Raw genomic sequence first — 16,164 nt, 5'->3', positions numbered from 1 at the left:
GCATCTTAGCTGTAGAGGGCAGTGTCACTGGCCCTCATATGTGGGATCCGAACCGGGGCCCTCTGGCGTCCCAAGCCAGCTCTTAACGCGCCACTCGACTGACCCCAGTCCTAATATTTTTAAATAGGATATTACTATATATGAGGTGTGATCAAACAATACAGTGAATGTTTCAATAAAAAAACTGATTACAGTGAAAGACACATTGCCATTAATCCCCCCCAAAATACTCTCTCCCTTGCTTTGAAGACACTTATCCCATCGTTCTTGCCACTTTCTCAAGCAGTTCTGGAAGTCCTCTTTTGTAAGTGTCTTTACTTCATCCTCCATCATGACAACGCTCCGTGTCACACATTGCTAATACAGCAATTTCTGTCAAATAAAAACATTACAGTGTGTTCTCATCCACCTTACACATAGTCACTGGATTTGGCACCATGCAACCTCCAGCTCTTCCCCAAAGTCAAAATGATTCATGACATCGAGACAGCCACAACAGTACAACTAAAGACACTCACGAAAGAGGACTTCCAGAACTGCTGCTTCACAAAGTGGCAAGCACAATGGTAATGGTATAAGTGTGTTCGAAGCGAGGGGGATTAATGACAATGTATCTTTTACTGCAATAAATTTTTTAAAATTTAAACATTCACTCTATTTTTTTATTACACCTCATATTATGCCTACTATAACTGATTGTCTCCTAGTACACTCTTGATTACTTACTAATTGTGTGACCTTGGGTACACAAATAAAAGTCCTTTACAACAAAACAAATCCAAAAAATTAAATAAAAAGAGCCGAATCAACCAGTTCAAGTAATGAGAGGAGGTTTTAACAAGAAAAAAGGATGGGGCATAAGGCTGGCAAAAGATTTAAGTCAGAAGTTTAAAGTCAGTTTAAAGCCTTGGAAAAGTTGGCTTCATTGCTGATGCTTTAGGAACTGCTACTTCTAAGAAAGTTATGACATCCAGTATGTAGTAAAACATAAGATCTTCATTTTTACATTTTAATGCTCTACCTACTTATGTGCAGCGCGGTATTATCAACAACATTACAGATTTGGGTTGGCTGAGTGGCGGGTTGGTTAAGAGTTGGCTTGGGAAGCCAGCTCTGAGCAGTAGGGCCCCAGTTCGGATCCCATATGCGGGCCAGTGACGCTGTGCCCTCTACAGCTAAGATGGTGAACAACAGCTCAACCTGAATCTGGGCTGCCGTGAGTGGCCAGCAACAGCATACACTGCAGTAGGGCTGACAGGCCCAGCTGCTGTGAGCCGCCATGAGCAGTTGTCCAATGGCCGGCAAACGACTGCCTCACCCAGGAAGAGCTCAATAATACCAACATGAGCCAGTGAAGCGACATTCTTCACAACTAGACTGAAGTAACAAAAAGGACAGCAACTTGTCTGTTCCACCTTTCCCAATTCCCCAACACTGTTCCCCTCCCCCAATTCCCCAATAAAATCTTTAAAACAAACACAACACAATGACAGATTTGATCTGATAAAATATGCTGGATTCACAGGTCTAAAGGACAAAAGCTTTTACTACAAGAATGCAATTTCCAATTTTCCATTTTATAAATGTGATTCAGTGACAAGAATGACATTTAATTAAAAAAATCAACTCTATGAAGTAATTCTTGATGAAAAATTTTAATGCCTTTAAATAGGAATGGCCAGAAACAGAACAAGTTTAAAACATATTTTTCTTAAGGTCCCTCAAAGATTCATGTCCAACCCAAACATGCAAAATACACTCACCCCATCCCAGCATCCCCCAAAGTTTCAACCATTCTAGCAACAAGTCCAAAATCTCATCATCTAAGTTATCTAAATGAGGTGATGGGTGAAACTCTGGGTGTGATGCATCATGGAATTCCTTTCCATCTGTGACACTATAAAACAAGTTCTCTCTTCTAAAATACAATGGTGAGACAGGCATAGGATAAAAGTTAGACTTTCCCATTCCAAAAGGGAGAAGATGGTAGGAAGACAGGAGTCACTGGTGCCAAGCAATTTCAAAATCCAGCAGGTCAAATTCCATTATATTTCAAGGCCTAGTATACTGGGCCTGAGGCTCCACTCTCTGAGCTCGAAGCTCCACCCTTAGGGTCATTCATCCTTTTCCTTGAAGGGTAGTTTGCGGCTTAATGTCATCAGCCCGTTTCCTGCCTATAGTATTAATATTTGGAAAGTTCATTTGCCTTCCCTCATCCTGTCAGTGCAAATTGGCAGTGTTTCTGCTCATATAATATTCTCAGAACCCTTGTGGGCCATATGTGTATGCCATAGGGGTTCACACCATTAGACAAAATAGTCCTCTACAGATCTTCCCTAATTTCTATTCATCTCTATTTCTGGCTTTTGCGATTTTTGAGATCCATGAGTCACATGCCTAATCTCTTCAGGAAGAGCAAAAGGTTATCTGACTACACTCTGGGCTTTCTCTAAGCACTTTCCTGAAAATGAATCTCCTAATTTTAATGTCTTCTGCAATCTGGATAGGCTGATAAACTCCCAAATAATCAAGTCCTGGATTTTTTTTTTTTTTTTTTTGGTCTTTAACCTTTGCATTTTAATTATGATGTGTCTTGGTGTGGGCCTCTTTGGGTACATCTTGTTTGGGACTCTGCTTTCTGGGCTTGTGTTTTTCCTTCGCCAGGTTAGGGAAGTTTTCAGTCATTATTTCTTCAAATAGGTTTTCAATTCTTCGCTCTCTCTCTTTTCTTTCTGGTATCCCTATGTTGCGAATGTTGGTACACTTGATGTTGTCTTAGAGGCCCCTTAAACTCTCATTTTTTGCGATTTCTTTTTTCTTTTTGCTGTTCTGCTTGGGTGTTTTCTGCTACTTTATCTTCTAAATTGCTGATTCAGTCCTCTGCTTCATCTAATCAACTGTTGATTCCCTCTAATGTATTCATTTCAGTTACTGTATTCTTTATTTCTGACTGGTTCTTTTTTATCTCTTTGTTGAAGTTCTCACTGAGATCATTGATCATTCTTATAACAAGTGGTTTGAACTCTGCATCTGCTAAATTGCTTGTCTCTATTTTGTTTAGTTCTTTTTCTGGAACTTTGTTCTGTTCTTTCATTTGAGACATGTTTGTCTCCTCTTTTGGCTGTTTGTTTCTACATATTAGGTAGAGCTGCTATGTCTCTTGGTCTTAGTAGAGTAGTCTTATGTTGTAGGTGTGCTGTGGGGCCCAGTGGCACAGTCTCCCTGGTAAATTGATCCAGGTGCTCCAGGTGTGTCTCTTGTGTGGGTTGTGTGTGCCCTCCCACTGTAGTTGATTCTTGGTTGATGTTTGCACATCAGTGAGGGACTGACCCTCGGGCTGATCGGTTTTGAGGACTGACTGTAACTACAGTGGAGGAACTGTTGTGCAGAGGCTAATCCTATGAAGCAGGAGTCACGTTAGCAGGGCTCTAGTGCCTGCCAGTCTGCCCTTTGGGTGTGTGGCCAGCATAGGCAGCTGGGTGGTACTCTGGTGTGGTCTGAAGCTGGCCACTGGGTATGCTGGCCCTGGTGCCTCCTGGGAGGGGCCCTACCACAACCAAGGTCAGCTGCAGCCTGTGCCCTGTCTGGGGGCAGCTGGGCAGAGCCACAGAGCAACCTACTGATGGCCACCACCCACACTGGGCTTGGAGGTGCCTGGGTGAGGCCAAGCCTCAAAGCAAGGCCAGCTCCCGCCACTGCCAGGCTTAGGGCTGCTCAGCAAGGGGTACAGGGCACACCGAGGCCAGATGCTGCTTGTTTGAGAGATTTTAGGGAAGTTGACAGTATGAGCCAAGACAGGCTGTTTGATTGGAAAAGCCACTGGAAGTGGCTTGGGTGGACCTGCAAGTCTGGTGGGACAGGGTCAGGGAATCACCAGGTTGGGGCAAATCGTGTTAGCCAGGTTGATGAAGACTCAGATATGGTCTGACACAATTCATCTAGGATTTCTGGCATTATATAATAAAGAGCTCTTTTCTTCCAGTTTCCAATAACGTGGTCCTCATTTCCTTCACACCAGAGGCACCTTTAACATTCCTATTTCTGCCAACATTCTGTTTATGATGATATATATATTCTCCAAGATGATAGAGGCTTTCTCTTCCATGCTAACTTTGTTCTGAGCACTCACCAGTAGTGCCTTTAACATCCTTATTTCTACCAACAGTCTGTTCAGGGCAATTATGCTTTTTCTATCATGTCCCTCAAAATTCTTCCGGTCTCTACCCATTACCCATTTCCAAGGACATTTCTACAGTTTTTTGTTATTTGTTACAGTAGCACCCCACTTTCTGGTACACTATCTGCATTAGTTTCCTATTTCTGTTGTAACAAGTTACCACAAACTTATAGAGACTTAAAACAACAGAAACTTATTCTCTCACAGTCTAGAGGCAAAGTCTAAAATCATTATCACTGAACTGAAATCAAGGTGTCAACAGGGCCACATTTCCTCCAGGGCTCTAGAGGAGAATCTGTTCCTTCCCTCTTCCAGTTTCTGGCTCCCAGCATTCCTTGGCTTGATGGCTGCATCACAGTCTCTGTGGTCACACTGCCTTTTAGGGGACCATAATTCAATCTCCCAAGAGTATGCATACTCTTCAATCTCTCTTTGCCTTCACTCTTTTGGGCCATTTATTTAAAATAATTTTATAATGCAACCAGCTTAATTATCTATGTTCATAAAGGAATATATTAGCAAAGTTTGTGCAATTATAAATGCAGCCAGAGAAATTTAAATAGGCAAATTCTACATGAAGTAGAAGTAGAAAATTTAGCTATTTCCCTCCATCTCATTTAACTTCTGTGTAAAGAAGTAATTTTCATGCGCATAATAAAAAGCAAAAGTTGGTAAATAAAATACACCTTTAATCACATAAGTGAAGGTTTTTATGCAGAAGGTGCACTCAGCAAACAGATCAGCTAAGGAACAAAATCACAAGGTTAATTGAAATGACAGATAGGCAATCATCTCCATAACTACCGACCGAATGTGTGGTTTTAAAGCTACTATATAACAGATTCTCTCCTCCTTCAAACCTTTAGATTTTAAAACATGTTTTATGCTCAACTGGAAAACAGAGTCTAAAATTTATTTCTCTTCTTACCTCTACACAGTCAAAGTTCTCATCAACTTTCGATGCATATTCAACACGGAACATTGTTGACAGGCTACCAGCAATATAGTATAACAGGATCTTCAGACCCTTGTAACCAAAAGCCGTTTCACTAAAAAGGGAAAAAACAGTAGTAATCTAAGACCCCAGAATGAGTCTTTGCAAAGTCATTACAAAGTATTAACCCTACATATGAACAAGTTTAACTTCATGGGTAGTTTCAAGATTTTAAATTATACTTATAGAAAAAAAATCTGTAATGATACTGTGCTTCAGCTTTCCTGATTTATAAAATAAGAGAGAATAACAGCACCAACCTCAGGGATGTTGTTTGGGTTAAATAAGTAAGTTAATACGTAAACTGCTTGTAACAGTGACTGGCACATTGTACAAAGAACTCAATAAATGCTTACTACTGCTGCAACTGTTGCTATTACTTGTACCAAGAGGCATTTTAAATTAGAGATAAGTAATGTTAAACTGGTACCTGGCTATGGAAGTAGCTAAGATGTAGCTTTGGCCTAGTCCTCCAACTTACCACTTGCTTCCATCACCAACATCCAGAGCTGCTCAAAGTGGTGATAGCACCTGTCTAATTACATCCCCCTATGAACTCAGAAAGCAGATGTGAAGCTATTTTTCCAACCCTGCTCCCTGCTATCAATCTGTGATTTGCTATTCCCCTTTTCAGCTTATAAAGTCTTAAAAAGTGAATTCTAAAAATCTGGAATAGGTAAATCTGTAGACACAGAAAATAGGAAGGGTGGGGGTAAAGGGAGTGGGGAGAAATTGATTATGAGTAGTTTGGTGGGAGTGATGAAAATGTTCTAAATTTGTGGTGATGATTGAACAACTCTGAATATACTAAAAACCATTTAGTTGTATGCTAAATTATATCTCAATAAAGTTTTAAAAAGTGAATTCTAAAAGAATGCTTAAAAGAAGCAGTGTCATTTCCAGATTTCTGTGTAGACTACCAAAAACATGAGCAGTGTCCATTCCAGAACTCTGAAAGTTATGTGCAGTAGAAAGAAGTAGCAATGTTACTAGGATGAGGACTACTATCATGCTTGGGTCATAAGGTACAGGGTTATCACAATTATGTGACTGTCATCTGTCTACCTTAGAGGAGGGCTATACCAGCATACCACTTTTAATGACATGCAAACCAGACAGGTCAATGTGCAAAATGCCATTAAGCAGTATCTATAAATTTAGATCCTACCCACTAAGATATTACCACAGAAAGAAATTTTAAGTAGCAGTAAAAGGAAGAGAATAGCTTCTTAAAGGCAGAAATCCAACGACAAAATATTCTTTCTTATTTTTATAATAAAAATAAAACCTGTTTAAGAAAAGAAATATTCAAATTTTGGAATGCATCAATATATAATAAAATATTATTAATATTTAAAAGCACATAAAATGCCTAATCTGATACATTAATAATGAGAAGTTCTCAGGATATTTGTTCCATGAAAGACATTTGTCAATTTAAAAACACATTAAATAAATATGCCAACGATGTTGAAATAATACATAAGAAAAATGGCCATAAAAAGAAATATTTTAAATGCCAACTATGTCTAAACACCATTCCTTAGTAAAACAAACCAGGGCTCCTTGGGAAAATGGCTGACTCCAGAACTAGTAGAGAAAGTACTAGATGAATCTGGAACAGTTTATTGTATCAAAAGTAGTGTCTCAAAATGATGATGATATATCAAAAGGACTCAAAAGCCAGTTTGACAGGGTAGCCACTTGCTGTCTCTGGGATAATTTGAACATCAAAATTAGTAAAAGGAACAGATTATATCCCATTGAATTAAAAAAAGAATCCTTGAATCTATTCTGCTATAAAAAAAATACATAAGAGGAAGAGAAGCTCTACCTTACAGTAGAATGCCAACTAATAAATACAGAAGATATGACAGAGTTAGAAAAATCATCATTTTATAATCATAGTAAAATACTGATTCAAGTAAGAAGCATTAACGGATTTAAAACCACTGAGTACAAAAAAATAAAACTACTGAATACAAGCTTGATGGGAAACAAGGTATTTTCAGTCTCAGAGAATTTCCCCACAGATTACACATAAATAACAAAGGGGAAAACATTATCCTTATTGTGGAGAATCCTGGCAGACACCTCTAAACTAAGTAACCCAAAGTTAACTTCACCAACAAAGGGACAAACTGATATCATGAACTTGCTGATATGACACACTGAAAAGGATACAACTTCTGTCATAGTAGAAAAATATGCATTATATGAATTTAATCATGAAGAAACAAACTAATCCAAAATGAAGGTTTAAAAAACCTTCTTATTCTCTACAAAAATGTCAATGTCATGAAAAACAAAGAAAGGCTGAGGAACTGTTTCAGATTAAAAGAGAATACAAAGATATGACAACTAAATGTAGATTGAATTCAGGATGGGGAAAGTTTCTTATAAAAGAATCAGTGAAAATCAACTGGCAAAATTTGAAATGTGGATGACCGTATTTCCCCATGTATAAGACACTCCCATGTATAAGACACACCTTAATTTTGGGGCCCAAAATTTGAAAAAAAGTAGTAGAAAAAGTTATTGAACTCAAGTTTTATTCATCATAAAATTCATACATCTCCTCATCACTGTCAAAACTCCCAACCATTAGCTTGTCCTCATCTGTGTCTGATTATCATCTGTCTTCAATATATTGCCTCTCATGGCCTTCTTCTGCCATGGCGTTTTCAGTAGGGTTTCTTCTTCCCGTAGCCAGTCTCGGATTGTTTTCTCAGTTGGAGGAGGACCAAACTTACGTTCAGCAGCATGATTTCCATTCACTTTTGCAAACTGGATCACTTTTAACTTGAATTCAGCACTGTACGAAAATCTTTTCTGAGCCATTTCTGGGCAGAACGTGGCAAAACGTACGTAACCTACCGTAATATACTGGGTAACAAGTGTGAAATAATGAGCACAAAGACAACAAACACGAAAAAGCGGGAAATTCAAGTAAAAAAACCTACAACAATGAGTGCAAAAACAAGAGCGAAAAAAGCAAGTTAAAAAAAAAACTACAAAAACAAAAAAAACTACAACCACTGTATAAGATGCACCCAGTTTTTAAACCCCAAATTTTTCGAAAAAGGGTGCATCTTATACATGGGGAAATACGGTATATATTAGAAAATAGTACTGTATCAATGGTAAATTTCCAGAGTCTTGATAATTCTACTATAGTGAGTGTCCTTGTTTTTTAGGAGATATATACTGAAGAACTTAGGAAGAAGGAATCAAGATATATCTATAACCTGCTCTCAGATGGTTCCACAAAAACCTATCAATATATTTATATATGAAGAGAGAATGATTTAAAGCAAATATAGCTAAATGTTAACAACTGGAGAATCTAGGTAAAGGCTATACAGAACACTATTCTTGAAACTTTCTGCAAACTTGAAATTTTTTCAAAATCAAAAGTTTAAAAAAAGGTAACTGATTATTCTAATAATATTATGAAAGTGTAGGAAATTAAAGAACTGCAGTGAGTATCACAGGACGTATCTTTAAAGTTGCTTTTAAAAATAAATTTCTCTAAACTGTTTAGTTGTCAGAGGATAACAACTTTAGCTTTCTAGTGTATTCTGTACTACAAACAATATAACCAAGTGGTAGGAAGTAAAAAGTAGTAGTTATGAATATGGGCTCTGATGTCAGATTGCCTGAATCTGAACTTTGGCCATTCACATATCCTTAGGCAACTATCGAATTCCACCAATGCACAGTGTAACAAATAATACCATTGTTAAAACTGTTGTGAGAAATAAATGAGATAATATATCTATAGTACTAAATGGCAGATAGTAAACTGGTGACTCAATGTCAAAAATGCCATTCTTATATTTTAAAATAAATTACATGAAAAATAACACTAAAGAAAATAAATTGATTTCTAAATCTTAAAAAAGCATTTTTTTTTTTAATTTGCCATACTCATTTGGCAAACATCTTACTAAGTTACTTACTCATCCCCAAAGAGTTGATGGGTATATTCAGGAAAGAAAGTTCTAATGTCATTCTCAAGATCTTCAGGAAAACGAACTGTTTAAAAGAATAAAAAATATAGAGGTATTAAAGATATTAAAGGTGACAGGTATTTCCATTTCAAGAATTTCACTATACTAGGATACAGCCAACATTTTTCTTACTTAAAATGTTGCTTTTCCACTTTATGATTTATACTGGATTCTCAAGAAACAAATGAACAATGAAAATCAGAATCACTTTGAGTACTTCGCTGTCAAAAAACTACTGATTCTAAGAATTAGACACTAGATATGACAGAGGCATCTAATTTAATTTTTATTTTTCTGTATATTTATATACAATGCAAAGAATAAAAGAAAACAAAACCAAAAATGACATTTTGAGATACGAAAAGCTACAGCATCAAGAAAACAAAAACAGAATGTTGTAGGAAACATTCTCAGAACAAGAATAAACTGAGTTTGATGAAGCCCATGTCATCACATCATTCTTTATGACTACAAGATATTTATGTTGTTCCCTGTTTTTATTTATTTTTTTCTATTACAACTAATGCTGCAATGACATCCTTATATTCACCTTGCTGTGCTTTACAAGTACACACAAGGTAAATTCCTGACAGTAGAAATGCTTAGTGAAAGTATTGAATTATTTTTATAAATACTGCTTAAGTGCACTCTGAAAATACCTACTGTAACAGTTTACACACCTACCAGCAGCTACTTAAACTCCTTTGTTCCCCACATCCTTGACAATGCTCTGTACCCGCATATTTAATTTCAACCAATCCAAATGGAAATGGGTATCCTGTTGGTATTTTTATTTGCAGGTATTGTGAATACTGGTATTAATGGACATTTTCCCACTATAATTTATCTTATGAAGAAAAATTTTACCAAAAAAATCCTTAAGCAATTGAAAAATGAAAAAAAAAAAAAGTTGTAGATGAAAAAATTCTAACACTGTTCTCACAGTGCAGGACACTTGCAGGTTACCAAAGTTATCATTTAGCAGATTACTGATTTACAAAAGGAAAGATATCTTTTCACTGTAAAGATGTAGCAGTCAACACCTTTCCAAGTGATTTTAGTTATAATCACTCATTGTTGGATAGACCAACATTATGTGTCTCCTGATTCAATGCAATATAATGTGTACAGCATCACCTATGAAGTTTTCTTACCGAAAAAATTTATCCAGATCTAGTCCAGCTTTGTATCTTCCAAGGGTAGGAGAACAAGTTACATACTACCAAAAGAAATAGAAAAATCTAGAAAAATGTAGATTTGTCTAATAATTCTACACAATGACTACTCTGCCAAATAAATCAGTGGCATGGGGGTTAAAGTTCCTTGTGTGGGGAGAGGGACTGTTCTGGTTTAACAGAGGTTAAAGAAACATTACAACCAAACACAATACATAATCCTTGATTGGATTCTGGTTTAAATAATTTTTTTTTTTAAAAGCTATTGAAGGCTTTCAAGGACAGCCAAGGAAACCAGAAAATTACATGCTATCAAGGAATTACCATTAATTTTCTTAGGTGTGATACTGGTATTATGGTTATATATGTGCATATTCATACACTAGGACATGCGCTTTGAAAAAATTGTCATGATGTTCAGAAACCTGCTTTCAAATAATTCAGCAAAAATACAAACCTATTAAAGCATATATGGCAAAAGGTTAATTGAATGTAGGTGTCAAATACATAGATAAGTGTTGTTCTAGCATCTCAACTTTTCTATACATTTGCAAATTTTCATAATGAAAATTGAAAGAAAAAAGGTCCTGGGTAAATAGAGCAAAATGTTAAGATCTTAAAAAGATGAGTGATGGAATCACAGATATTCATCAGTTTGCTCTTTATTTTTTGCATGTCTGTAATGTTTCATAATAAACAGTAACCAGTCCAATATGTTTACTCATTAACCTAAAAATTCCCAACTACTGTATCTTTAATATTTAAAAATGTTTTAAAGTCTCTAGAAATTATTAAAAATTAATTTTAAACTACTGCTTGTAACATAATATACTGGGCTTTGGTAATGATGGGTAAAAAAACATAGAGAAAATGACAAGTAATTAGTGTCATAAGACTAGTTACAATAACTACAGTAATACCTTGGTTTGCGAGCATAATTTTTTCTGGAAACAAACTACTTGTATTGCAAGACATCGCTCATTTACCATGTTAAAATGTATGAGAAATGTTTGCTCGTCTTGCGGAACACTCGCAAATCACATTACTTGTAATTCAAGGTTTTACTGTATTTTTATAATTTGGATTGGCCTTCTTTAAAAGCCCCTTTCATCCACATTAGTGAGGTTTTACTATTTTAGCACAGAATTTAGTCCACAGAAATTAGGAACTAAAAGAAAAGGAAGGGCCAGCCGAATGGCATGTTGGTTAAGAGTTGGCTTGGGAGGCCAGCTCTGAGCAGCGGGGCCCTGGTTCAGATCCCACATGAGGGCCAGTGACGCTGCGCCCTCTACAGCTAAGATGGTGAACAACAGCTTGACCTGGAGCTGGGCTGCCTTGAGTCGCCGGCAACGGCGTAGGCTGCAGTGGGGCTGGTCGGCAGCTGGCGTGCGCTTTCATGAGCTGCCGTGAGCCACTGTGAGCGGCAGTCTAATGGCCGAAGAAAAGCTCAATGATAATACCAACATGGGCCAGTGAAGCAACATCCTCCACTAGATTGAAGGACAAAAGGACAGCAACTTGTTTGTTCCCCTTCCCCAATTCCCCAACGCTGTTCCCCTCCCCCAATTCCCCAATAAAATCTGTAAGAAAAAAGAAAGAAGAAAATGACGAGTTTTTTTTAAAGTAAAACTCAAATAGCTTAAGGCAAATATATAATTAAATATTTATTGTTTGGATTTGATTAGATTTTAGGGATTATACAGTAAGAAAATACCAAGGGCTATACTTGATCGAGATTAGAATGAAAGTTATCTCAAAAGAGGTTTTTAAAGTAAAAAGTGCTAGGCTTAGACAAAACAATTGGTGCTAGGGACACAAAGAATAGAAGTTAGTCCTTTTAATAAATAAGGGACATGTGAGTTTGCTATTCTCAAAACAGCAACACTCTCAACACTTATACAACTACAATAATTATTAAGAAATGAAATCAAATTTCTAAATTTGCCTATTCTGGACATTTCACATAAATGGAATCATACAGTATGTGGCCTTTTGTGTCTGGCTTCTTTCACTTAATATGTTCTCAAGGTTGATACATGTTGAGACAGTACCAGCAGTTCATTCCTTTTTGTGGCTGAATAATATTCTACTTCACGGATACGCCATATTTGTTTATCTATTCTTCAGTTAATGAACATTTGGGAATGTTTCCACTTTGGGGCTACTTTGAATAATGCTATTAATATTCATGTACTGCAAGTTTTTATGTGAATAATGTATGCCAACACTGGATATACTCTTCAGGAACAGTCACACACAAAGTACTATGTTATTAACAATATTACTGGTTGTCACTTGAACATGTACTGTGTGCCAGGCATTTGTTAAAAATTTTACAAACATTACTGTAGTGAATGCTCACAAGAGCTATAGAACCTCCATTTTATAGATACATAATACAAAAAGGACACTAATTTGCTCAAGGTTACAAAGTTGGTAAGTAGTGAAGTTAAGGCCAAATCAATATATACATGTACATGCAAACATGTACAAAGTACAAACATTCTCCTGGATATCACAAACATTAAATATTTTTAAGTCTTTATACAGTAGAGTTATGTCAGTAAGGCAAAAGAGCGAGCAAGCAACCCAAATGTCAAGCACGTTGAAGAATGATGAAATAAATTATAAACATGAGATGGTTTATGTAATCATAAAGCCATATTATTGAGAAATATTTGGTGATATAGAAAAATGTTTACAATGCACAGTTAAGTGAACAGAACATGTTCACTTATGTTCTTTTATTTCTTTTATATAAGAGAAATAATGTAAATATATCTAAAAAAACTAGAAGGAAATATCCCAAATTATAGTATAGAAATATGTATTCTGGGTGATGGAATTGTGGTTAATTTTTATTTCTTATATTCTTCTGCATTTTCCAAAATTTCTGTAAAATATGTAATGTTCCAATAGAGAAATATACAATATAAAAATCTGAAATAATTTAAAAGCAGCACTAAAAATTTTCTTTCCAGGAATACCTATGTCATTCACATTTTTGGAGAAAAATGAAAGATCAGGGCCTGGAATATTAAATGGCACCTTATTGCCAACATATAGCAGAGGACCACCAATGAATCTACTTTTTGAAAATACTAGTATATATGTCAAACTATATTTACATAAAGTTCTAAAACAGGCAGACAGAACTAATTTAGTGAAAGAAATAATCAGAACAGCAATTACCCTGCAGGGAGCAGGGACTGCATAGGAAGGAGCAAAGTTCTGTCCACTGAGAAGGCCTGCTGTCATTAATGTTAGAGCAATACTCAACAGCAATGAGCTCACCTAGCTGATCTTAGCTTCAAAATACCATTTTCCACTAAAAGAAACCAGGGCTCCTTGGAAAAATGGCCGTTTTCAGAGCTGTGGCAGAGATAACACATGAGCCCAGAATATCTTGTTCCAGAAAGTAATCAAAGTATGAGGAGGACATGTAAAAAAGAAACCAGCTTGAACTGGACTCTCACTGGCCAATTCAGGGATAACACGAATACCAAAATATGTTAATAGTAACAGGTTACAATCCACTAAATAGAAAATAAATGAAAAAACTGGAAGTTTAATGAAAAACTGATAGCGTGCAGTGAAATATGCACCTCACTTCTGCGATATTCCTACCAAGGAAAGTATCTGAAATAAACATGAGTAAACATCAGACAAACACAAACTGAAGGACATTCTACACAATAAGTAGCCTGTAATCTTCAAAATGTCAAGGTCATCAAAGTCAACAAAAGACAGACAATTATTCCAATCTGAAGGAGACAAAAGAGACAGGAAACCAAATGTAAGCCCTGATTCTAAACTGGATCCCTTTGCTATAAAGGGCATTTTGGGACAACTAAGGAAACTTGAATGGAGTCTGTGAATTAGATGGTGATAATGTATTGATATTAATTTACTAATTTTGATGGCTATATTCTGGTTATGTAGGATAATGTTCCTGTTCACAGGAAATATACACTAAAGTATCTGTGGTGATGGCTCATCAAGTCAGCAATTTATTTTCAAACAGTTCAGGAGAAAAAGGGTCTTTGTATTTATACTTCCAGCTTTTCCGTAAGTATACAATTGTTTCAAAAACAAAACAAAACAAAGAGGAATGTAACCCACTGTATCTGCTGCATGTCTCAACCCTCCAAAAATTGGGTTTTAAATTAAAATTTTAAAAAGCAGCTATTTGGGGGGTAAAAATGTGCATTTCATTGTATATAAATTGTACATCACTTTTTAAAAAGTAAAAGTAAGTTATCTAACATTATCCCATCTATTCATCTAGCTATCCCATTTCTCAACTCCACTTTACAGCAAAACTCTTCAAAAAAAAAAATCTATACTCCATTACTCTAATTCCTCTCCTCTTAATTTATCTTAAACTACTATGAAGAGGTAGATCCTATGATTCTATCACTTCTCTTGAAAAAAAATCATTAAATCAATAAGTCCTGATAGTCCTTATGTTACTAGAACTACCAGCAATATTTGACAAAGTTGATTACTTCTTCCTTCTTCAAACACTTTCATCATTTGGCTCCCAGATTTCGTCCTCCCAAGCTATGCTTCTCAGTCACGATGGCTTCCTTCATGTTCCCTGAACATGTCCAGTACATTTTGCAATTGCTATTCTTCAGCCTGGTACACTCATCTTTGAGCTATTTACATGGCTCACAGATTCACTTCTTTTAGTATCTACTCAAATGTCACCTTAGCAATAGGACCTGATCACCCTAAATTTTATCCATAACACATATCACAACTTATCATGTATTTATGTCTCTTTCTCATAGCCAGGATGAAAGTTGCATGAAGAGAAGGACTATTTGTACATTGTTCTATTTCTGGAGCCCAGATAAATGCCTGCAACATAGTACAGCTAAATAAGTTAAGTGCTGAATGAACTTAAAATATAAAGATTATCTCAGTAGAATACACTGGATTTAAAAAATAGGTTATATGACTTCTTAGTAGAATCTAGTACACAAGAGAGTGAGGAATAAGGCCAAACAAAACTATATAGGAAAAGATAGGAATGAGAAAGTGCAAGGAAGCAACACAAAAATTGGCTGACAAAAGCAACAAACAATAAATGTAAAGGAGACAAACTGACTAGGTAAAAAAATTATACAATAAAATCCAAACATGTTCTGTATAAAAGATATACCTACAATGAAGACAGATATCTGTATGCGATGTTGATAGAAGCATTATTCACAATAGCCAAAAGGTGGAAACAACCCAATTGTCCATTAACAGATGAATAAACAAAATGTGGTATATATACACAATGGAATATTACTCAGCCATAAACTGGAATGAAAATCTGATACATGCTACAATTAGCTAAGTGAAATAAGTGGAAAACATTATGCTAAGTGAAATAAGCCACACACAAACGAGCAAATACTGTATGATTCCACTTAAAATATCTAGAACAGGTAAATTCATAGAGACAGAAAATAGAATAGAGGTTACAAGGGACTGGAGGGAAAGGCAAGTGAGGAGTTAACAGTTTCTGTTTGGGGTGACGAAAAAGTTTTGAAAACAGATGCTGGTGATGGTTGCACAGCACTGTGAATGTAATTAATGCTACCTAATTGTACACTTAAAAATGGTTAAAATGAAATATAGAAAAAAAGATTCACTCTTTCTACAGCAACCTAACCCCCACAGCAGCAAAGCCCTGTGGGAAAAATGGGAAAAGTATGCCTGTCAATCTCTCTCTCTCTCTCTCTCTCTCTCTCTCTCTCTCACACACACACACACACACACACACACACACACACACACACACACACA

At 36.1% G+C, this 16,164-nt stretch overlaps 1 protein-coding gene across 1 annotated transcript in view; it reads right to left on the bottom strand.

Annotated features, from left to right (window-relative positions):
• HAT1 (histone acetyltransferase 1) overlaps positions 1-16,164 on the bottom strand; it is a 48,214-nt gene that overhangs the window by 22,604 nt on the left and 9,446 nt on the right. Inside the window, exons 2-3 of the mRNA XM_019656814.1 lie at positions 9,134-9,209; positions 5,106-5,226 (exon numbers count right to left, since the gene is read on the bottom strand). Of these exons, the coding sequence (XP_019512359.1) occupies positions 5,106-5,226; positions 9,134-9,209 (197 nt within the window). The remainder of the gene's footprint in view (positions 1-5,105; positions 5,227-9,133; positions 9,210-16,164) is intronic.

The sequence above is a fragment of the Hipposideros armiger genome, unplaced genomic scaffold (assembly GCF_001890085.2).
Source record: "Hipposideros armiger isolate ML-2016 unplaced genomic scaffold, ASM189008v1 scaffold_266, whole genome shotgun sequence".
Classification (NCBI taxonomy): domain Eukaryota; kingdom Metazoa; phylum Chordata; class Mammalia; order Chiroptera; family Hipposideridae; genus Hipposideros; species Hipposideros armiger.
Note: the sequence above shows the minus strand (reverse complement) of the source record. Positions and strands in the feature narration are given on the sequence as shown.